Source organism: Trichomycterus rosablanca, chromosome 25, assembly GCF_030014385.1.
Source record: "Trichomycterus rosablanca isolate fTriRos1 chromosome 25, fTriRos1.hap1, whole genome shotgun sequence".
In the NCBI taxonomy this organism is placed as follows: domain Eukaryota; kingdom Metazoa; phylum Chordata; class Actinopteri; order Siluriformes; family Trichomycteridae; genus Trichomycterus; species Trichomycterus rosablanca.
This window is the reverse complement of record NC_086012.1, coordinates 16,867,921-16,890,458: the sequence shown is the minus strand read 5'-3', so window position 1 is coordinate 16,890,458 and position 22,538 is coordinate 16,867,921. Positions and strand designations below refer to the sequence as shown.

General features: G+C 44.1%; 1 protein-coding gene across 2 annotated transcripts in view; it reads left to right on the top strand.

Moving 5' to 3' along the window:
* Positions 1–22,538, top strand: part of tnk2b (tyrosine kinase, non-receptor, 2b) — a 47,758-nt gene that overhangs the window by 18,541 nt on the left and 6,679 nt on the right. Inside the window, exons 1-8 of one of the 2 annotated variants that reach the window (XM_062988066.1) lie at positions 6,554–7,415; positions 12,486–12,663; positions 16,270–16,340; positions 18,625–18,837; positions 18,938–19,090; positions 21,005–21,282; positions 21,370–21,496; positions 21,739–21,980. In XM_062988066.1, coding sequence (XP_062844136.1) covers positions 7,353–7,415; positions 12,486–12,663; positions 16,270–16,340; positions 18,625–18,837; positions 18,938–19,090; positions 21,005–21,282; positions 21,370–21,496; positions 21,739–21,980 — 1,325 coding nt within the window. In that variant the 5' untranslated portion in view covers positions 6,554–7,352. Of the gene's footprint in view, positions 1–6,553; positions 7,416–12,485; positions 12,664–16,269; positions 16,341–18,624; positions 18,838–18,937; positions 19,091–21,004; positions 21,283–21,369; positions 21,497–21,738; positions 21,981–22,538 lie in introns of those variants that run through there. The other variant, XM_062988067.1, reaches the window with a different exon arrangement.

The following is a 22,538-nucleotide window of genomic DNA, read 5'->3' as shown; positions in this document are numbered from 1 at the left end:
AGGAATCCCGTCCAGCAATCACAACTGAATGAGTTAATCATTGTCCGTATCCGTGAGATCGTCAGCTCTGGTGTGCTAGTGTGTTTTAGCACTTCACCACCTGGGTGCCCATGCTAGAAGCATTAAATTATAAAATTATATTGATATTTATGTTCAGAAAACTGAATTTGAGGCACCCAGGTGTGCGCGCAGCGTGATATTCCGCTAGCACACCAGCGCCGAGATTCTGAACTCCTCGGTTCGAAACACGGCATTGCCACCGGTCGACTGGGCACCACTTAAGCGGGCATAAGAGATGACCGGTCTGTGTAAGGACCCTGATTAGCAGATAGAGGCGTCTGTGCAGAGTGCATGGGTGGAAAGGGTTCCGTTAAGGGCTGCGTGCCGGTCGGAGGAGGCGTGAGCAGCAATGTACCCACCTCGGCTGCAAAAAACCAGGGATCCCCAGCAGCGGAAGACAGATCGACTACGATAAATTGGGAGAAAATGGGAGAAAAACATATGGGCATAAAATATATTATAAAAAAAAAAAAGAAAGCTGAATTTGTGATACTATAAATGTGTTATTTTACTCTTTGGTGTGACCGTGACTGTTCTCACAAGCTGCTGGTCATGTTGTTCTATGCCTGGTATCAGGGGTAAATTGCTGTCCATATATGGTAAGCAGACAGTCGAAGAGAATTCCAAACCACTTTTCTCTGCTGGACCAGAAATCAGTTTTCGGGACTTTTCACAATCCGTCAAACGCGCTTCATTTTTAGTCCAAACTGGATCGACTCGACTGGGAAGCAGAAATGCAAACAAAATGCCCTGAATTGTGGAGGCTTATAACTGCAGAGCTTCTCAAGTCCATGTCAGGTCCTGAAGAGGTTATGGAGTGTGAACAAAAAGTGAAATTAATACAGGAAGGGTAGCAAAAGGTGTTAAATGTGCTGTGGCCCAAAATGTCAGTGCTCTAAAAAGTTCACTTGAGTTTTTTTTACCCACTAATAACTTGGTTCCTGGTTTGAAACTTGTAGAGACATTCAAGAAGACCTGCAGCTCTGATTCCTGCCAAAAGGGGTCTGATTACTTTTGTGAAAAAGAGATTTCCATTTTTTTCCCTTAGTTTTAATAAATATTTTATCAATTTAAAAGAGTTCTAAATACTTTCTGAATGCACTGTGGATACGTCAAGCTTGCATTTTATTTTATTTGGCCATTACAGTGTCTTACAGCCTGCAGTTGTAAAATTAAAGGGGATCACGTTCACACATGCCACAGTCCGCACCCAGGGTTACTTGAAGCAAAGCCCAGACCCATTTCCTGAGAGACCAGAATGCAGCGTCCACGTCTGCGGTCAGGCTTAAACTGCCTAAACATAGCAGACCTGAGGTCAAGGTGGATTCGAGTCTGGAACAAAAGTGCAAGTCAGACACGGCCACAATCTAAATCCTGCCTGGCAAACAAAGTTCCAGCATCATGTGGGTAAACATTCTGAAAAACAACTGTGTGCATCAAACACCTCCTTGTTTCTACACTCACTGTCCATTATATCAGCACCACTTACCATATAGAAGCACTTTGTAGTTCTACAATTACTGCGTACTGTTTTAACCTGCTTTCACCCTGTTCTTGAATGGTCAGGACCCCCACAGGACCACCACAGAGCAGGTATTATTTAGGTGATGGATCATTCTCAGCACTGCAGTGACACTGCCATGGTGGTGGTGTGTTAGTGTGTGTTGTGCTGGTATGAGTGGATAAGACACAGCAGCGCTGCTGGAGTTTTTAAACACCGTGCCCACTCACCGTCCACTCTATTAAACACTCCTACCTAGTCGGTCCACCTTGTAGATGTAAAGTCAGAGACGATCGCTCATCTATTGCTGCTGTTCGAGTCGGTCATCTTCTAGACCTTCATCAGTGGACACAGGACGCTGTTGGCTGGATGTTTTTGTTTGGTGGACTATTCTCAGTCCAGCAGTGACAGTGAGGTGCTTAAAAACTCCAGGAGCGCTGCTGTGTCTGATCCACTCATACCAGCACAACACACACCAACACACCACCACCATGGCAGTGTCACTGCAGTGCTGAGAATCATCCACCACCTAAATAATACCTGCTCTGTGGTGGTCCTGTGGGGGTCCTGACCATTGAAGAACAGCATGAATGGGGGCTAACAAAGCATGCAGAGAAACAGATGGACTACAGTCAGTAATTGTAGAACTACAAAGTGCTTCTATATGGTAAGTGGAGCTGATAACATGGACAGTGAGTGTAGAAACAAGGAGGTGGTTTTAATGTTATGGCTGATGGGTGTGTGTGCAGTGTTCTCTGTTCTCTGTTTTCTCACAGTAAGCATTATTAGCTCGTGTCCTCCAGGGAGACCTGCAGGAGTCTGATGTTACAGTTCCGCAAAACCCACCCTGATCTGATTCTTCTTACATTCTCTCTCTCTCTCTCTCTCTCTCTCTCTCTCTCTCTCTCTCTCTCTCTCTCTCTCTCTCTCTCTCACAGAGAGAGAACACATATTATACTGACTCTGGCATTACCTTCCATTCATCATGCTGCAGGCTGTTGGATGTTCTGTCCTGTCTTGGGTCATCAGAAAAGCTTGTAGCTCTACTTATGCACGTGTGTGTTAAGCTGGCGCCCCCTGCTGATCAATTGATAAACTACATGGGCAAAAGTATTTGGACACCTGACCGCACATTAAAAAAAAAAAAAAAAAGACCTCTGTGTGATTTCAGCTATAACAGCCACTATTCTGAGAAGGCTGCTCACAAGACTGTCTGTATGAAGTATGTCTGTGGGAAATTGTGGTGTGTGTGTGTGTGTGTGTGTGTGTGTGTGTGTGTGTGTGTGTGTGTAAAATTGGGTTTAATGAGTTTGGTGAACCTCTTTTGAGAGCTCTGAACCTCAGTGAAGGGTCTATAGTCTAATACACAAACCATGGACACTGATTAATGTGTTTATATAGAGAGGAATATATCATCAATAATCAAATCAACAGCCTTGTGTAGTGTAAGTCGTAATCAGAGGCAGATCCGTCATGATTATAGAATGGTAGCTAACAACTGATATACGTACATATAATCACAACCAACAACATAATTGTCCCTCCTGTTGATGTCACCATGTTACTGTGGTACCCGTTTATTTAACACAGTATTTAATGATTCTACAGTACATTGGTGGTTGACACTAAAATGTTACAGAATTCAAATCTTTATTTGGACATTTAGTTTTAAAGAATGTATTATGTGGGCACTAAGTTTGATTAGCCCTTAGTTTAGTTTAGTTAGGTTTGATTAGCCCTTAGTTTAGTTTAGTTAGGTTTGATTAGTCCTTAGTTTAGTTAAGTTAGGTTTGATTACCGCTTAGTTTAGTTTAGTTAATCTTTGATTAGCCCTTAGTGTAGTTTAGTTATTTTTTTATTAGCCCTTAGTTTAGTTTAGTGTAGTTTAGTTAGGTTTGATTAGTCCTTAGTTTAGTTAAGTTAGGTTGGATTACCCCTTAGTTTAGTTTAGTTAGGTTCCTTTAGCCCTTAGTTTAGTTTAGTTATTTTTTTATTAGCCCTTAGTTTAGGTTAGTGTAGTTTAGTTAATCTTTGATTAGCCCTTAGTTTAGTTTAGTTATTTTTTTTATTAGCCCTTAGTTTAGTTTAGTTTAGTTTAGTTAGGTTTGATTAGTCCTTAGTTTAGTTTAGTTTAGTTTAGTTAGGTTTGATTAGTCCTTAGTTTAGTTAAGTTAGGTTTGATTACCCCTTAGTTTAGTTTAGTTTAGTTTAGTTAGGTTTGATTAGTCCTTAGTTTAGTTAAGTTAGGTTTGATTACCCCTTAGTTTAGTTTAGTTAGGTCTGATTAGCCCTTAGTTTAGCTTAGTTATTTTTTTATTAGCCCTTAGTTTAGTTTAGTTAATCTTTGATTAGCCCTTAGTTTAGTTGTTATTTGTTTTATACCCGTCGAATGTATTATGTGGGCGCTTGGGTGGCTCAGAGGGCTATTACATTAGCCCATCACTATCAGCCGGCCAGGCGCCCACACAGACATGATTGGCTATGTCTGGGGGGGATGACCGAAACTCTGTCCACCACGACTAAAGTTGGTGTCACAGTTATTGGTTGTTGAATTTTCCTTTGCCAACTAAACAGCATCAAGTCTTCTCCTATAATGCTTAATAAAATGTTATGAATGTGGAATAGGTTGTATGATGTATCAGGTTGCTTGTGTAAATGGTTCAACCCATAAAATTGTCATGTTGATCTGATATGTAAATAAAATAAAGCCGTGTCAGTGTGGCTAAAGGTAACCAAGCCTCTACACGGATTTGAAATCATTCCAGTAATACTAAATACTGTAAATACTAAAATTGGGAATTCAAATCAGTCTTATTTACCTTTATAACCCTTATTTAGCTCATTATAACTTCAGGTTATCTTCATTTACATTGTTGATAAACTTATATGGCTGTTTTTTCTTTTGCAAACAGGCCTGAACTGAAAACTGTCTGGCACTGACCTCAGCGTAACCCGCTTCAGATTGCACAAAGCTCCTATATTATTTCACGGCATTCAGTATCAACAAGAGCGCCAGCAGACGTTTAGTAGAGAACATGTCTGAACAGGAAGCAGATACCCCGTGATATGACACGTATTCGAGACTGGTGCTCGAACCCTGGCCGCCTCTGAGCCTATATGCCAACCTCTCACCATACCTCTATATGTAGCACCTTCACATCTTAATACCACACTGCCATGCCATGGACGGTCTGCTGTCTGATTAACCCCGGTGTGTAGTGGCTCTGTCTGCCAGTGGAGGACAGCAAACACACACTGTACAGTCTACACACACCACCGTAGTATCAGCACACACACACTGTACAGTCTACACACACCACCGTAGTATCAGCACACACACACTGTACAGTCTACACACACCACCGTAGTATCAGCACACACACACTGTACAGTCTACACACACCACCGTAGTATCAGCACACACACACTGTACAGTCTACACACACCACTGTAGTATCAGCACACACACACTGTACAGTCTACACACACCACCGTAGTATCAGCAAACACACACTGTACAGTCTACACACACCACTGTAGTATCAGCACACACACACTGTACAGTCTACACACACCACCGTAGTATCAGCACACACACACTGTACAGTCTACACACACCACCGTAGTATCAGCACACACACACTGTACAGTCTACACACACCACCGTAGTATCAGTGTCCATGGTGTACAGTGGACTGGCGACCTGTCCGGGGTGTTTCCTGCCTTTTGCTGAATGAATCCCACCGCAACCCTGACCAGGATAAAGCAGAGTAACTGTTCTCCGGACGAGCTGTAATATATTTAAATAATATGAATTTTTATTTATCTAACCTTAGTTTAGTTGTTTTTGATTAACCCTTAGTTTAGTTTAGTTTAGTAGTTTAGTTAGGTTTGATTAGCCCTTAGTTTAGTTTAGTTAGGTTTGATTAACCCTTACTTTAGTTAAGTTTAGTTTTTTATTAGTCCTTAGTTTAGTTTAGTTAGGTTTGACTATCCCTAAGTGTAGTTTAGTTAGGTTTGATTAGCCCTTAGTTTAGTTTAGTTTAGTTAATCTTTGATTAGCTCTTAGTTTAGTTATTTTTTGATTAGCCCTTAGTTTAGTTTAGTTTAGTTTAGTTAATCTTTGATTAGCCCTTAGTTTAGTTGGTTTTATGTAGCCCTTACTTTAGTTAAGTTTAGTTAGGTTTGAATAGCCCTTAGTTTAGTTTAGTTGAGTTTAGTTAGGTTTAATTAGCCCTTAGTGTAGTTTAGTTTAGTTTTTTATTAGTGTTTAGTTTAGTTAGGTTTGACTATCCCTAAGTGTAGTTTAGTTAGGTTTGATTAGCCCTTAGTTTAGTTAATTCTTGATTAGTCCTTAGTTTAGTTTAGTGCTTTTTTGCCCTTAGTTAGGTTTATTTAGCCCGTAGTTTAGTTTAGTTTAGTTTAGTTAGCCCTTGTAATGAATTGTATACAATTATTTCGTAACGCTCAGAAAAGCCGCGTTTGCGTAGAAGAATTTGAAGCCTGTCTTTGCTTAAGCATCTGGAACATTCTTCTCATGTTATCTATTAATCTGCACTGGAAATCCTTTGTGTCAGGACGGTAATTGGAGGCAGACTATTTGACGCACACGGTCCTGCTTTACTGCCGTTATTTTCTTTTTCCGACTCAGTTTTCCCTCTGGCCCCAAATTAACTGCCACAACTCGTACATTTTGTTTATTCCTTAAAATACATCTGGTTTAGTCTCGTCTGAACGGATCGCCCAAAAAGGAAGGAGCTCAGCATGGGCCGCAAATAAAGTCACGCCGACCCTCTTTATTACGCAAGTTATGACTGAGACAAAATGTCCAGAGAAAAGCTGGAACGGGTTTGTTTACATGCGGTAGAGGACGTCTTCGGAGCGAACGAGAAGTTGGACTGAATAAAGATTCATGAGAGCGTAGAGAGAACGAGGGGGAGACGAAAGGGAACAGCTAGGTCAGAAAGAGGCGGGGATATGGCGGTGGTCTCCGGAGAAAAGCTTGTTAAGAACCAAGCAGACAGGAGGCAAAGGAGGGGACAGGCCTGCAGGAAATGAGCCATTCATCCTGCAGTTAAATCTGACCTTCTGGCTCACGATCAAATGCTCCTCCATCCGAATACCATAGCGTCTCTGTCCTGGGCACGGGCCGAGGGAGGGACAGAGGGAAAACTGGGAGGGAAGAGTGGGCAACTTCCCCAGCGTCTGTCTGCGTTTTAAAGATATACAGGGGCAGAGAGAGAGTCCCAGAAACCACCTCCTGCTCCAGACGGAGTAGAACCCGTCCCATTTTAGACTCAGACGTCCACAATTGCATGTACTCATGTTAACTGCACTGGAAAGACTTCGATTTCCTTGCTTCTCTTGCCTAAGTGAGGGCATTGGGGTAAAGAACGCACGCTATTAATAGCCGGATGTCGGATCAAGTCGATGGACAAAGCAGCAGCAAGCAGAGCTAAAGTGAAACCCGGCTGGCTTGGTATTATTGGACCTAAAGCTAGACTCGTAGACATCTGCTCCCGCTGACAGGACAACCTCAAGTTCCTTTTTTTCTCACTTATTGCTGTTGCATACCGAGAGCAAGTTCTAGGAACTTATTGGATGGTCCTGCGATGGAATGGAGCGTGTGGGCTGCTGCAGCTGTGGAGACCTCCCTTCACCAGGGTGTTGAGTTCTGGAGCGCTTACATTTCCTCAGCTTCACTCACAGACCTGCACCTACTGTGCGACAGGATCAGACTTTGAGACTCGATTCGGCCTCTAGATCGGAAATCTTGATCGCAGATGCCAGGATGCGGCGCTTTGACAAGCTCAAGAAATCCTTTCCCTTTCTCGCTCACTTTTATTTCTACAGAGTAAGTATGGTATATTTTCCTGTTTTTAGGAATGCATTGATCTGGTCCTGTTGATTTTATTTAATAAGTATATCAGGGATCTAATAATCTGCAATTTAATCAGTGTAACTAAACCGACCGTCTGCGGACACTCCTGCAGTGCACATCATAGGTGTAATGTGTCCTGTAGCTATGTGTAAGGTTACGGCATCACACAGGATCAGCGCATGGCTCAACAAATGTCTGTTATGCCAAGTTCACACTGCACGACTTTCCAAGTTGTCAGGTCGCTGTACAGTTCACACTACACGACTGGATCTCTTGTAATCGGGAGTCTTTCTAGTCTTTCTGTTTGGGTTAGAAGTGTGACCCTCTTCACGTTTGTACCCAGAAGTGCATGTGCACCGAGGGTGTGTGAGTGTGAGTGAGGATTGTGCAGAGGTATCTGAGAAACGTACCAGGGTTGGAAAGCGTTGGCTTAAAAGGTGCAACTTTGGCCGCTCAGGTGGCGCAGCGGTAAAAGACGCGCTGCAACCAGGGCTGGATCTCGAAGGTGCGTTGTTTCTAATCCGGCTCTGCCTTCACCGGTCGAGGCTGGGCGGCTATATGAACAACGATTGGCATGTTGTTCAGGCGGGGGGGCGGTATTTGAGACCGGAGGGGATACTCTCTCTGGTACGGGGAGGTTGCGCCCTCTGCTGGCTGGTCGGTGGCGCCCGCATGGAGACGGGAGGGGGTGCGGCGGAGTGTGTGATCCTCCGTGCACGGTGCTCTGCCGCCCTGCACTCGTCAAGTGTGGGTGATAAGACGGTCGATTGGCTGTGCACGTGTCGGAGCAACTTTAAATGTTCATGATTCACTTAAGTCTGGTGTTCTTGACGCACACGTTTGCCCGAACGTTTATGCCAGATGTTTTAGTGACGCAGCCGTGAGACTAAATCAGGCCCTGAAGGTTGCACATACTGTCGGCTTAAGCGAGACCCTGGGGAGCGCCTGGTGATTTCAGTCTGAAACTATGTCCTAGTGAGGACATTAAACTCCACACTGTTTATTTTTTTCTTCCTCTCTCTGTCTCGCACTCGATGGTTTATTCCCAGTATGCATTCCTCACTGGCCTGCGACAAGTGACACCCAGCCACCCCTGCGCACTTCCATGTACAGTCCTACGTTGCACAACGTCAATATTTTCCTTTACGTCTTCGAGCTGTTGTAAAAGAGGCCTCGTTTTTACTCATACACGTTCTGTCACTCACATTTACTCCAGGGAGATCAGGTCTGTACATGCTGAGCTCTGAGGAGTGTTAGAGTATCCGGCTAGACAGGAGGAAGGAAACAGAGAAGTGTATTAGGATGAAACTTTGGAGGTGTGAGAGTTTCCTGGGGGTGAAAATGTCAAAGCAGATTCGGAAATCCTGCATATTTTACAAAGCATTTTCAATTCAGTATGACCATCATTAAATATCCACAGCCAAATCTGTCTTATTAAAAGCTCATCAACTGCCTCATCTTGTTCAGGGTTGCAGTGGGTTTGGTTTGGTTCCATCCAGAATCATTGGGTGCAAGGTATGAACACACCCTAGACGGGGTGGCATTTCCTCGCAGGGATCTGGCCCTTAGACGTCTCCAATCATGTCTGTGTAGACTGCCAGCCGACAGGGTTTGAATCTCAGCAGCGGTGGGCCGAGCGCTTTGCTTCTCTTCATGAACGCAGTTATATATTATTACAGCTATACACCGACCGATATTAGGCAGCAAGTGAACATCTTATCCTCATAGTTGATGTTAGAAGCAGAAATATGGGCGAGCGTGAGCATCTGAGCGGGTTTGACGAGGGCCAAATTGAGTTGGCCCTTGAGACGACTGGGTCAGAGCATCTCCAGAACTGCAGCTCTTGTGGGGCGTGTCCCGGTCTGCAGTGGTCAGTATCTATCAAAAGTGGTCCAAGGAAGGAACAGTGGTAAACCGGCGACTGGGTCATGGGCGGCCAAGGCTCGCTGATGCACGTGGGGAGCGAAGGCTGGGCCGTGTGGTCCGATCCAACAGACGAGCTGCTGTAGCTCAAACTGCTGAAGACGTTCATGCTGGTTCTGACAGAAAGGTGTCAGAATACACAGAGCATCACCAGTCAGTTAGGAAGGTGGTCATAATCTGTGTATTATAAGCCTTGAATGTAATAACAACGGCAGCTATGAGCAACATATAGGGTTATGAGTTATAGGGCAGTGGTAGCTCAGTGGTTTGCCAGTTTAAAGCCCCCTACTACCAAGTTGCCACTGATGGGTCCCTGAGCAAGGCTCTTATCTTATCCCTCAGTCGATATCAGCATCTGATTAATGCTGCACACGAGTGAATGAATGAATGCAGCATTGCCCTGTTTTATCCTTTTGCACTTATAACAGCCTCAACTCTTCTGGGAAGTCCAGACGGAAGTCTGGAATTTGTGCCCATTCGGTAAAAACAGCATTCGTCAGGTTGATCAGCGTTCAAATTCAGTCACACCCATATTGTCAAATCATGTCTCACAAAGAGTTTGGGCAATTGTAGCCTAGAGGTTAAGATTCTGGACTAGTAATCAAATGGTCGCTGGTTCAGACCCCATCACTGCCAGGTTGCCACTATTGGGCTCTTGAGCAAGGCTCTTAACCATCAATGGCTTAGACAGTATACTGTCACTGTACTGTAAGTCGCTTTGGATAAAAGCGAGTGCTAACTGATTGATTACACCTGTTTGCAACTGTTGTGGCTGAAACACATGAATTCAATAATAAGAAGGGGTGTCCCAATACTTTTGTCCATATAGTGTACAACAGGACACTTTCAGCTTTCTTGTGTATAGCTTTTTGTGTAAAGCATTTTAGGCAGCTGGTCCAAATGTATTTTTTATTTTTGGCTAAACTTCAAGTCCCATGATCCAGATTAGTGCTTGAACTTGGATTTAGGTGTCTGATGGGACGATTTCATGTAGACCGCGTTCTTTCCGAGATGTCATGCTCTTGTGTGACACTAATTTAGTGCAGATCTTTCTCACGTCAGTGGAATGATTGACTGAAGGAAGTGCCGTACTCGGATCTTAATGGGTGAACTGGACAGGATGAGGCTGTGAACTTCATGTGTCCATACAGGAAGCTCGGATTGCACAAAGGCGTGATTCTGCTCTGCTAACCCGGCCTGACTTTCAGCAAACCTGCACATGTCCACTCCCTCTCACTTTCTTTCCTCTGAGCAGCTGCCCGCTTGTGAAGATCTGACCCCCAACGAACTCTACAAATTAGGCTGTTATTGTGTTGTGTGTCTTAACGTATGACAGAAACGCTTTTGTCTAACATATAAGACTTTTCTTAACACTTTGCTGTATGTTGTAGCCAGAATTACACCGATCAGGCATTACATTATGACCACCTTCCTAATACAACCCTGCAATTGTGATGCTCTGTGTATTCTGACACCTTTCAATCAGAACCAGCATGAACGTCTTCAGCAGTTTGAGCTACAGTAGCTCGTCTGTTGGATCGGACCACACGGGCCAGCCTTCGCTCCCCACGTGCATCGATGAGCCTTGGCCGCCCATGACCCCGTCGCCGGTTTACCACTCTTCCTTCCTTGGACCACTTTTAATAGATACTGACCCCTGCAGACCGGGACACACCCCACAAGAACTGCAGTTCTGGAGATGCTCTGACCCAGTGGTCTAGAATGCTAGTTAACCATTTGAGCAGAAACCCTATTCTGTGGGGGAAACATCAATAAAAAGTTTGAGGGACATTGTAGCCCAGTGGTTAAGGTACTGGACTAGTCATCAGAAGGTCACTGGTTCTAGCCCCATCACAGCCAGGTTGCTGCTGTTGGGCTCTTGAGGAAGGATTTTTTTTTTTTTTTTTACACCTAAACCAGCTAAAAACGTGTGTCCCAGTACTTTTGTCCTGTTAGTGCATCTGTGTGGGTTAAGAATGTGTTCAGTAGTAGCAGATCTGAGACCCGTGTTTATATCGGTCCTGTTCATGTGTGTACCGTCTGGTCTAAGCGAGACCGGCTGCAGTGTGTATGGTCCCGGCCAAGGCCAATGCCATTTGTGTTTTATGGACTTCGGGAGGTGGTGTGGACGTGTTGAGCAGATATGAGTGATGGGTTCTGTGCTGAACAGTCAGAGCTAATACATAGTTGTCAGTGTTTATATTGGCAGAGGGGTGCGTATGCGCTGACGTAAATAAACGTTTTCTGAATGTTAGGACCATGGCCAAGCTTTTCATTCTTTTGAATGGGGTCGGCTGACACGGAACATTCCTCATGCCATGTTAGAGCTTTACACACTGAGGAGGGTTTGGTGGACGGTTTTGCTTAGGTTGTTTCATTAGCAGGAGCATTCCACTTACTATATAGACACACTTTGTAGTTCTACTGTACAATTACTGACTGTAGTCCATCTGTTTCTCTACATGCTTTGTTACCCCCTTTCATGCTGTTCTTTAATGGACCACCACAGAGCAGGTATTATTTAGGTGGTGGATCGTTCTCAGCACTGCAGTGACACTGACATGGTGGTGGTGTGTTAGTGTGTGTTGTGCTGGTATGAGTGGATCAGACACAGCAGCGCTCCTGGAGTTTTTAAACACCGTGCCCACTCACCGTCCACTCTATTAGACACTCCTACCTAGTCGGTCCACCTTGTAGATGTAAAGTCGGAGACGATCGCTCATCTATCGCTGCTGTTTGAGTCGCTCATCTTCTAGACCTTCATCGGTGGTCACAGGACGCTGCCCACGTGGCGCTGTTGGCTGGATATATTTTTGGTTGGTGGACTATTCTCAGTCCAGCAGTGACAGTGAGGTGTTTAAAAACTCCACTCATACCAGCACAACACACACTAACACACCAGCACCATGTCAGTGTCACTGCAGTGCTGAGAATGATCCACCAGCTAAATAATACCTGCTCTGTGGGGGTCCTGACCATTGAAGAACAGCATGAAAGGGGGTAACAAAGCATGCAGAGAAACAAATGGACTACAGTCAGTAATTGTAGAACTACAAAGTGCTTCTATATGGTAAGTGGAGCTGATAACATGGACAGTTTTGTCTCTGTGTGTGTGTGTAGAAGCTGGGCAGCAGTATGCAGTGTGAAGAGGGCACCGAGTGGCTCCTGGAGCTGCTGACGGAGGTTCAGCTGCAGCAGTACTTCCTGCGCATCCGTGACGACCTCAACGTCACGCGCCTCTCCCACTTCGATTACGTGAAGAACGAGGACCTGGAGAAGATCGGCATGGGTCGGCCTGGTAGGTTATCATGTTCCTCAGCCGAACCTGCAGATATTTATAGCCTGTCCGGTAACTTTAGGTTTGATTCTGTCTAAGGTCCAAGAAATTCAACAGTTTGGGGAAAGAAATTGTGTGAATCTTTGCAGGCTTTGCCAGACACAACAACACAAGCAGAAAGACAGTGGCAGTCACGTCTGTGTAGATGCCCAGGCAGCCAATAGCACCACTAAGATACAAATATGGTTAATAAACCGCTGCACCATCCAAGCCCCATAAAAAGCAAATGTCAACATAGTCACTCTCACTCACATTTGTAGGACGTATGGTCACCCTAACCTGTACATACACATACTGTCACACACTTATATGTACATACAGTGAAGGACATACATAATGTGCAATACCTTAACACTAGCAGCTCTTATATGTATACGTTCATTGTTTAGCTCCAGTCATTTTTAAGCGCCTCTGGTACATGCTAATATTCTCCTGCCAGTCTCAGTGCCGTTCTGGCTGTGTGCCGCTCTCCGATCAACCACCGGCCCGTGTGTGTTCGTGTATGCAAGGCCTGCCATGGAAATGAGCCTGATGGGCTTTACTTTAATCCGGCGTGCTGGCCGTCTGCTCGTCTTAAAGCTCAGCGAGCAGCACACGCCGTTTCCTTATGCTATCGTGAGACAGAGCCGTGTTTCCTCGGGCTGCCGGCGCTTCTCTGCCAAAGTGCAATTATCAGCTATATGATGCTGCCCGTGATTCTGGGTTTGCCGTGTCCAGTGTGTCACTTTTTTTATTTCTACTATGTTTAAATGCCAGATAGTTGTACAATTCTTTGTGCTTTTACTCCCTACTTTACTCCCCTTTACAGTAGACCCTTGACTTACGAATTTAATTGGTTCTGAAGGGCTGTTCTTAAGTCAAAATCTTCGTTAGTTAAACCTATTTTTCTCATAAGAAATAATGTAAACAGAATTAATCCGTGCCAGACCTCCCAAACCCCCCCTTACCCCTAACCTCTCTAATGTCTTAAATGCTCTTTTTTGTTATAAATACAAGTATATTTTCCCTTAAATATTAGATTATAGAACAAATAATACTGTAATTAACAATAATAAACATCAATACACGGTAGTACTGTACATAAAAACACACACATCACATTTCAGTACAGTACGTGTGCTGTACCATACACCATAATACATTTCCTTCTTTTTTTATAAAATGTATCTACCAGAAACAACAATAACTCTCATATTTCTCTATTATTTCCTTCTTTATTTCAGTAGTGTTGTATTTTGTAGGTGTAATTGCACGAAAGAAAGAATACTTTACTCAGCCGAGTTCCTTCTTCTCTCTCTCTCTCACTGTCCCCTCTGTCTGATACACAGTGACCCCTACTAGGAGTAATTATACAACAACAAATAGTGAATTTTTAATTTTCTCATCACTACGCTTCCTCTGCACATTCTTTGGGGACATTTTAATATTAAATTTTACAAAATATAAAGAAAACGCCAGAAAAACACTGTCCGCTGTGCGAATGTTTGCTTACTGTATATATATATATATATATATATATATATATATATATATATATATATATATACAGTGTATCACAAAAGTGAGTACACCTCTCACATTTCTGCAGATATTTAAGTATATCTTTTCATGGGACAACACTGACAAAATGACACTTTGACACAATGAAAAGTAGTCTGTGTGCAGCTTATATAACAGTGTAAATTTATTCCTCCCTCAAAATAACTCAATATACAGCCATTAATGTCTAAACCACCGGCAACAAAAGTGAGTACACCCCTTAGTGAAAGTTCCTGAAGTGTCAATATTTTGTGTGGCCACCATTATTTCCCAGAACTGCCTTAACTCTCCTGGGCATGGAGTTTACCAGAGCTTCACAGGTTGCCACTGGAATGCTTTTCCACTCCTCCATGACGACATCACGGAGCTGGCGGATATTCGAGACTTTGCGCTCCTCCACCTTCCACTTGAGGATGCCCCAAAGATGTTCTATTGGGTTTAGGTCTGGAGACATGCTTGGCCAGTCCATCACCTTTACCCTCAGCCTCTTCAATAAAGCAGTGGTCGTCTTAGAGGTGTGTTTGGGGTCATTATCATGCTGGAACACTGCCCTGCGGCCCAGTTTCCGGAGGGAGGGGATCATGCTCTGCTTCAGTATTTCACAGTACATATTGGAGTTCATGTGTCCCTCAATGAAATGTAACTCCCCAACACCTGCTGCACTCATGCAGCCCCAGACCATGGCATTCCCACCACCATGCTTGACTGTAGGCATGACACACTTATCTTTGTACTCCTCACCTGATTGCCGCCACACATGCTTGAGACCATCTGAACCAAACAAATTAATCTTGGTCTCATCAGACCATAGGACATGGTTCCAGTAATCCATGTCCTTTGTTGACATGTCTTCAGCAAACTGTTTGCGGGCTTTTTTGTGTAGAGACTTCAGAAGAGGCTTCCTTCTGGGGTGACAGCCATGCAGACCAATTTGATGTAGTGTGCGGCGTATGGTCTGAGCACTGACAGGCTGACCCCCCACCTTTTCAATCTCTGCAGCAATGCTGACAGCACTCCTGCGCCTATCTTTCAAAGACAGCAGTTGGATGTGACGCTGAGCACGTGCACTCAGCTTCTTTGGACGACCAACGCGAGGTCTGTTCTGAGTGGACCCTGCTCTTTTAAAACGCTGGATGATCTTGGCCACTGTGCTGCAGCTCAGTTTCAGGGTGTTGGCAATCTTCTTGTAGCCTTGGCCATCTTCATGTAGTGCAACAATTCGTCTTTTAAGATCCTCAGAGAGTTCTTTGCCATGAGGTGCCATGTTGGAACTTTCAGTGACCAGTATGAGAGAGTGTGAGAGCTGTACTACTAAATTGAACACACCTGCTCCCTATGCACACCTGAGACCTAGTAACACTAACAAATCACATGATATTTTGGAGGGAAAATGACAAGCAGTGCTCAATTTGGACATTTAGGGGTGTAGTCTCTTAGGGGTGTACTCACTTTTATTGCCGGTGGTTTAGACATTAATGGCTGTATTTTGAGTTATTTTGAGGGAAGAATAAATTTACACTGTTATATAAGCTGCACACAGACTACTTTTCATTGTGTCAAATTTTCATTTTGTAAGTGTTGTCCCATGAACAGATATACTTAAATATCTGCAGAAATGTGAGGGGTGTACTCACTTTTGTGATACACTGTATATATATATATATAGCGAGAGAGACGGTTGGAGTGAACTTGTTCGTGACTTCACGTGTTTCGCGAATTTTTGTTCGTAATCCGAAATTTGTTCGTACGTTAAGTTGAAAAAGATCGCTCGTTACGCGAAATGTTTGTATGGTAAACCGTTCATTACTCAAGGGTCGACTGTATCTCTCTTCTCTATCCTTTTTCCTTTTATTTAAATCTTTATTTTAATTCCTCCACTTCTGCCATAAATAGTTCTTTCTTTATTTCCCTCCCTTAATTTTCTACCACTTTATCTTTTACACTTTTGTACTGTTCTAATTTCACTCTTGCATTTACTTTCTTGTCCTTTTACTCCCTCTTTCACTTTTCATTTTCTTCGTCTTCCAGGCCAGAGGAGGTTGTGGGAGGCGGTGAAAAGGAGGAAAGCGATGTGCAAGCGCAAGTCCTGGATGAGTAAGGTATGTGAGAAGGTTTTGGACCAGGTCCCCCTCTGAACACAACGACCCAGTTCTGCATGTTCGTCACGTCTCTAAATGCCGGATGCATCTTGCAAACTGGCTTGTTTAGTCTTTAATTTAGATCATTTTAATAAGATTATGCCTTGATAATGTGACCCTGTCGATTAATCATTATCACAGGATGCATCTAATCAGCTCCTCAGGAGATCCCTAACCAGGTTAACCTCTTTAACCCTTGATCATGAACTTGTTAGCATAATAGGGGTCATTCTCATGAGTGTGTGTGTGGCCAGTCGCAGAATGCACAGGAAATTCAATTAGCTGCCCCATGAGCCGAATCAGCACGGACACGGAACATTCCAGAGCTCATAAAAATTCAGTGCTGCATGTTCACTGATGCCCTGCATTGCACTATGGAGAAACAACAAAACCAGACCATGGTATCTAGATGCTGACCCATCGTCCCGTTGGTGAATGGAACAGCGCATTTACACTGACCAGCCATAACATTATGACCACTGATAGGTGAAGTGAATAACACTGATTGGATCTGAGAGAGTTTGATTAGGGCCAAATTGTGCTGGCTAGACGACTTGGTCAGAGCATCTCCAAAACTGCAGCTCTTGTGGGGTGTGTCCCGGTCTGCAGTGGTCAGTATCTATCAAAAGTGGTCCAAGGAAGGAACGGTGGTAAACCGGCGACAGGGTCATGGGCGGCCAAGGCTCATTGATGCACGTGGGGAGCGAAGGCTGGCCCGTGTGGTCCGAAGTTAATGCCGGTGTCAGAAAGGTGTCAGAATACACAGTGCATCTCAGTTTGTTGCGTATGGGGCAGCAAAAGGGGGACCAACACAATATTAGTAAGGTGGTCATAATGTTATGCCTGATCCGTGTATATCTGTATGCTTGTGTGAGCGGTAGTGAGTGACCGTGTATCGTAAGCTACAATCTGAGCGTTCAGTCCGACCGCAGCTTCATTTTTAGCTGTGTGTGTGTGTGTGTGTGTGTGTGTGTGTGTTTTAGAAGGTCTGGCTTACCGACATGCTCAGTTTAACCCCCCCACCCCCCCCCCCCACCCCATGTACAATCCAGCAGCAAGAGCGAGATGCAGATAGGTCACGTCTCATTTATTTAATCGTGTGTGTGTGTGTGTTTAAGTGAGTGGTGTGTGGACCTGGTATCGGGGAGATGTTTACTCTGAACGTTTAAAGAGCAGAGTGTGAGCATTCCTCTCTCCGTGGGATGTTGGGACATCCTGACCCATCACAGCACAATCCACACATCCGCATCCACAGGAGGAATCCAAAGAGCCTACACACACTGCAGTAAACATGAAAAATCATACACACACACACACATTATAGCAATCATCGTGGCTTATCTCACATTAGTATCAGCACTAGTATCATAACTAATACTAATACAGAACTACTACCACAACTAGTTCTATTTTAGAGATTCAATAGGAATAAAAAAGATCACTCTAAAATGAATCTAAAAATACTTATAGGATGTAATAAGATCTGTGTTATTAATAAAGCACATCAAAACTGCTGCAGGAAGTTTGGGCTGAGTACACTGACACATACTTAACAGAAGGGACCAGACCTCTTGGAATAATCCTACACACATTTTCAGTGGCGGTGCAGTTACACCCCCCTCACACACACACACACACACACACACACACACCTATAACTCGTGTGGAAAGTGGAAAGGCTATTAAGTGGCGTATTGGCAAAGGCTTACAGGAAGTGTCTGGAGAGGATGGTAGCCCGGTAGTGTTCTAAAATTACATGGTTGTTTCAGGGTCCTGGCACCGACTGTAGACTGTGCAATATACTTTTCTAACAGTGTGTGTGTGTGTGTGTCCCTGCTGAGTTTGAAGCATCAATCATTTGTGGGCTGTATGTTCACTATGTGCTTATCAGGCCTCCGTGTGTAGTTCAAGGCTCTGTCTGGCCATCTCTGCCATCTTCTGCATTCTCACAGGATCCTGTTCTGTTCTGGCCTTCTATTTCTGATCAGAGTGTCAAACCAAGTTTCTCTCCCAAGGCCTCGTGTGTTACACTTGGAGAAGTCAGGCTGGTGTTTATCTCCTGCATATATGTGTTTATATTAAGAATTTTAATCAAAGTGTTTTAGATCACGTTCAACCCTTTATGGTCGTTAATATAATTAAGAGCAAATCTGACTGTAAATATACCACATTAGAGCCATGAAGAGGTGATAGCATCCACCTCCAGGTCCAGTTTACTCACAGACCCGCTTACTCACACTGTTAGGTGTTCAGCGCAAAGAGGCCGGACGGAGATTTTCAGCCACAAGCAACCAGCACGTTCAGGAAGCTCTCGTCCACTCCCCCGCCCGCCGATGCCCAGCAGCAGGCCCTCACCTGCCTGATCAGTGAGAAGGAGCTGGTGCTGTGTGAAAAGCTTGGAGATGGTTCCTTCGGCGTGGTGAAGCGTGGAGAGTGGGTCACACCCGGCGGAAAAGTGGTGAGAGCACCGATCACAGATCAACATTCTGCCTTACGGAGTTTTCTCTCAGTAAAACTGAGGTTAGGTGTTTAATGAAGGTTCGTATCCTCGACTTCAGGTGAACGTCGCCGTTAAGTGTCTGAAGACGGACATGCTGAGCCAGCCGGATGCGCTAGATGACTTTATTCGTGAGGTCAACGCCATGCACTCGCTCGACCACCAGAACCTCATCCGCCTCTACGGAGTCGTCCTTACTCACCCCATGAAGATGGTACATTCATTAATGCTCGAGTGCTTGTGTGTGTGTGTGTGTGTGTGTGTGTGTGTGATGATTAATTATTCGGAATGAAAAAGCCGGCAGTAAAAAGGAAATGAGTGGGTTGTAATAATAGCAGGAACCTGATAACCTTGTTCTGCTTTTATTTGGAGATGATTCATGTATGTTGATTAATGCGATACAACAGAAACTTCAAAGCAGCAGGAAATGCGATACCTGCTTTTATTTAACTTTCATTTTATTCTAACTAAGATTACCAGATGTAAGTTGAGGAAAATTTGCTCATGAGTCGTCATCTGTTATTTGTTTGTTTATTGTTTGTTTATTAGGATTTTAACGTCATGTTTTACACTTTTGGTCACATTCATGACAGGAACGGTCATTACTCATTACACGACATTCATCAGTTCACAAAGTTATATCGAACACACTCATGGACAATTTATTATCTCCAATTCACCTCACTTGCATGTCTTTGGACTGTGGGAGGAAACCGGAGCACCCGGAGTAAACCCACGCAGACAACGGTTAACTCCAACTGTCATTTCAAACTTTGTCATAACAAAGCACAAACACCCGGCAACCATGGCTGGATTACTGACCGGGCCAGTGGGGCCAGCGCCCAGGGGCCCTCGAGGTCAGGGGGCCCCGGGAAGGGGGGGGGGGGGGGGGGGCCCTGGCCCAAAACATTTTGCGATGCCTATCAACATTTATGATACAATATATTTCTATTTCCTAGGGCCCTCAACCTTAAGGAACCACTGACAATCAGGGACATTGACCCCAGGGCCTCTTGGGGGCCCTAGCCATGCCTCAGGGGCCCCTAGACTTTCAAAGAAGTCGTTCACCATGGGCCCTAGATTTTCTAGGGGTCCAGAAATCGCTAAGTGAGGTACTGCATGGGCTAACTATGCGCAACCGACCGTTGGTTCATCAAGGGGAGGGGGGCGTGGCATGAAGAGGGACGCAGAGCGGAAGCACCTATCAATACATTGCAGACTGGAGCAATTCAAGATTTTGAACACCTTTAAAGGGTACCGTGGCCGAACAAAGGTTGAGAAACACTGGTTTAATGTATTAATTTATTTATGTTTTTGGAGGGGGGGGCCTGGGCAACTCTTTGCCCAGGGGCCCAGACTATCCTTAATCCGTCCTTGCCGGCAACCCTACATAAAACCACAAGTTATGTATACATACAAAAACATTAATTTAAACATAACTTTTCTGCATGGCGGTGGCAACCATTGTAGCCAAGGTTTCTATGCCTTTGCATTTAATCAAGGTGTGTCATGCCTGACTTTAAGATTATTCTCTTAATATTATCGTCCTAACCACAAACACACAATAAATAAATAAATGCACTTTGTTTTAATAGTATGTCAAAGTCTGTTAGATTACAATGTATACATACAGCAACATAATGTTATTAATAATTTGTTGGTGTGAAAAGGTTTATAGTGTCATTTCACTTTGTAAAATGGCCAGATTCCTGTTAATAATTCTAAAATATAATAATTGTAAAATAGCTGTTGATTTTTTGTTTCCATATAAATGAACCTAAACGTGTATTTATGATGCTCACTGTACTTCTTGATGTATAAATGCATTGTCCGACTGTACCAAAACTGATTTCTTCAGCATAGTTTATTACACCTTATGGCACTCATTTTGCAATGTGATTTCTCATTTTTTGTTTATTAATTAAGTTAATTCATTATTTAGTCATATTTCACTAAGTATTGATGTGTTAATTTTTGCTTTCTGCTTTATTTTAAGCATATAACGTAACTGATTAATGTTTAGTTATGGCATCTTTTTTTTTGTTTGTTTTTTTACTTTTAAATCATCCAGTAAATTGAGTTTTTAAATTCCACTTCTGTCTGTCTCTTCCTCCTCCTCCCTCTCCAGGTGACGGAGTTGGCTCCTTTCGGCTCGTTGCTGGACCGCCTGAGGAAGAACCAGGGTCATTTCCTTATCTCCACACTGTGCCAGTACGCCATTCAGATCGCCAGCGGCATGGCGTATTTAGAGACCAGACGCTTCATTCATCGAGACCTGGCTGCCCGTAACATCCTGCTGGCCTCCAGTGACCTGGTAAAGATCGGGGACTTCGGCCTGATGAGGGCGCTGCCCCACAACGACGATCATTACGTCATGCAGGAGCACCGCAAGGTTCCTTTCGCCTGGTAGGACAGCAGGATACTTGTCAATCTGTTCTGTTCATAATATCATTCTGATCCAGCAAACAATTGTCGTATGTGTGTCTGGATCAGGTGTGCCCCGGAGAGCCTGAAGACACGGACGTTCTCCCATGCAACAGATACGTGGATGTTTGGGGTGACTCTGTGGGAGATGTGCACCTACGGACAGGAACCGTGGCTCGGCCTCAACGGCAGTCAGGTGCCTACAGATTCACCATCTCTAGATAAATAATTTCAGGGTTTTTCAAACCATTAGGGTCGTGAGAGAAAAATAATAATAATTAAATAAACTTGTACGTCAACGCCCCCTTGTGGAGGCTTTATATTACATCTTGCGAACCACAGAGAGAGTAAGATGCATTGGTAGTGTGGGTTCCTGGATTAGTGGGTCATCTATGCTGTTCTTTTGAAGCCTCATTAACGATACCTGTGTACGCTCAGATCCTACATAAGATCGACAAGGAGAGTGAGCGCCTGCCCAAACCAGAGGACTGTCCTCAGGACATCTACAACGTCATGATGCAGTGCTGGGCTCAGAAACCCGACGACCGGCCGACGTTCGTGGCTCTCCGAGAGTTTTTGGTGGAGACGATGCCGACAGACATGAGAGCGCTGCAGGACTTCGACGAGCCCGACAAACTGCACATCCAGAGCAACGATGTCATCACCATCATCGAGGGCAGGTACAACGTTTAAGTTACATTTCAGCTAGTCAGATAAATGTGAACAGTTAAAAATATATTATTTAGTTTTTAGTGATTCCACTCTAGAAACTGGTCAGCATTAGTCCTGAAAGCTGTAATTAATAGTGGAACAGGAGTCCAAACACTCTTCAGCCCCTAGAGGTTGCCCCTAGAGGTTCTCAGGTGGCGCAGCACTCCTATTATACTAGCCCACTATCAACCAACCGGGTGTCTACACAGACATAACTGATTATGTCCAAGGAAGGGCCAGTGTTTATGTAACTTATGCCCAGTGTCCCATGTCCAAAATGTGAAAATGTGTATATATAACTCTCCCACGCACCTCAGCTGTGGATTTCTAAGGGGTCTTAAATGATCGAATTAGAGCTTTTGTCTGAAAATGCAAAAGTGCAAGTGGAAATTTGAAAGATTCTTTTTGAACTGGGTTATTTGTGATGAATACTTTCAGACAAGCTGACAAGTAGGGTGTTGTAATTCCTGAAAACAACACATTTTAATGCTTTAAAAGCCTTTAAAGTCTGTCAAATGATTTGTAGA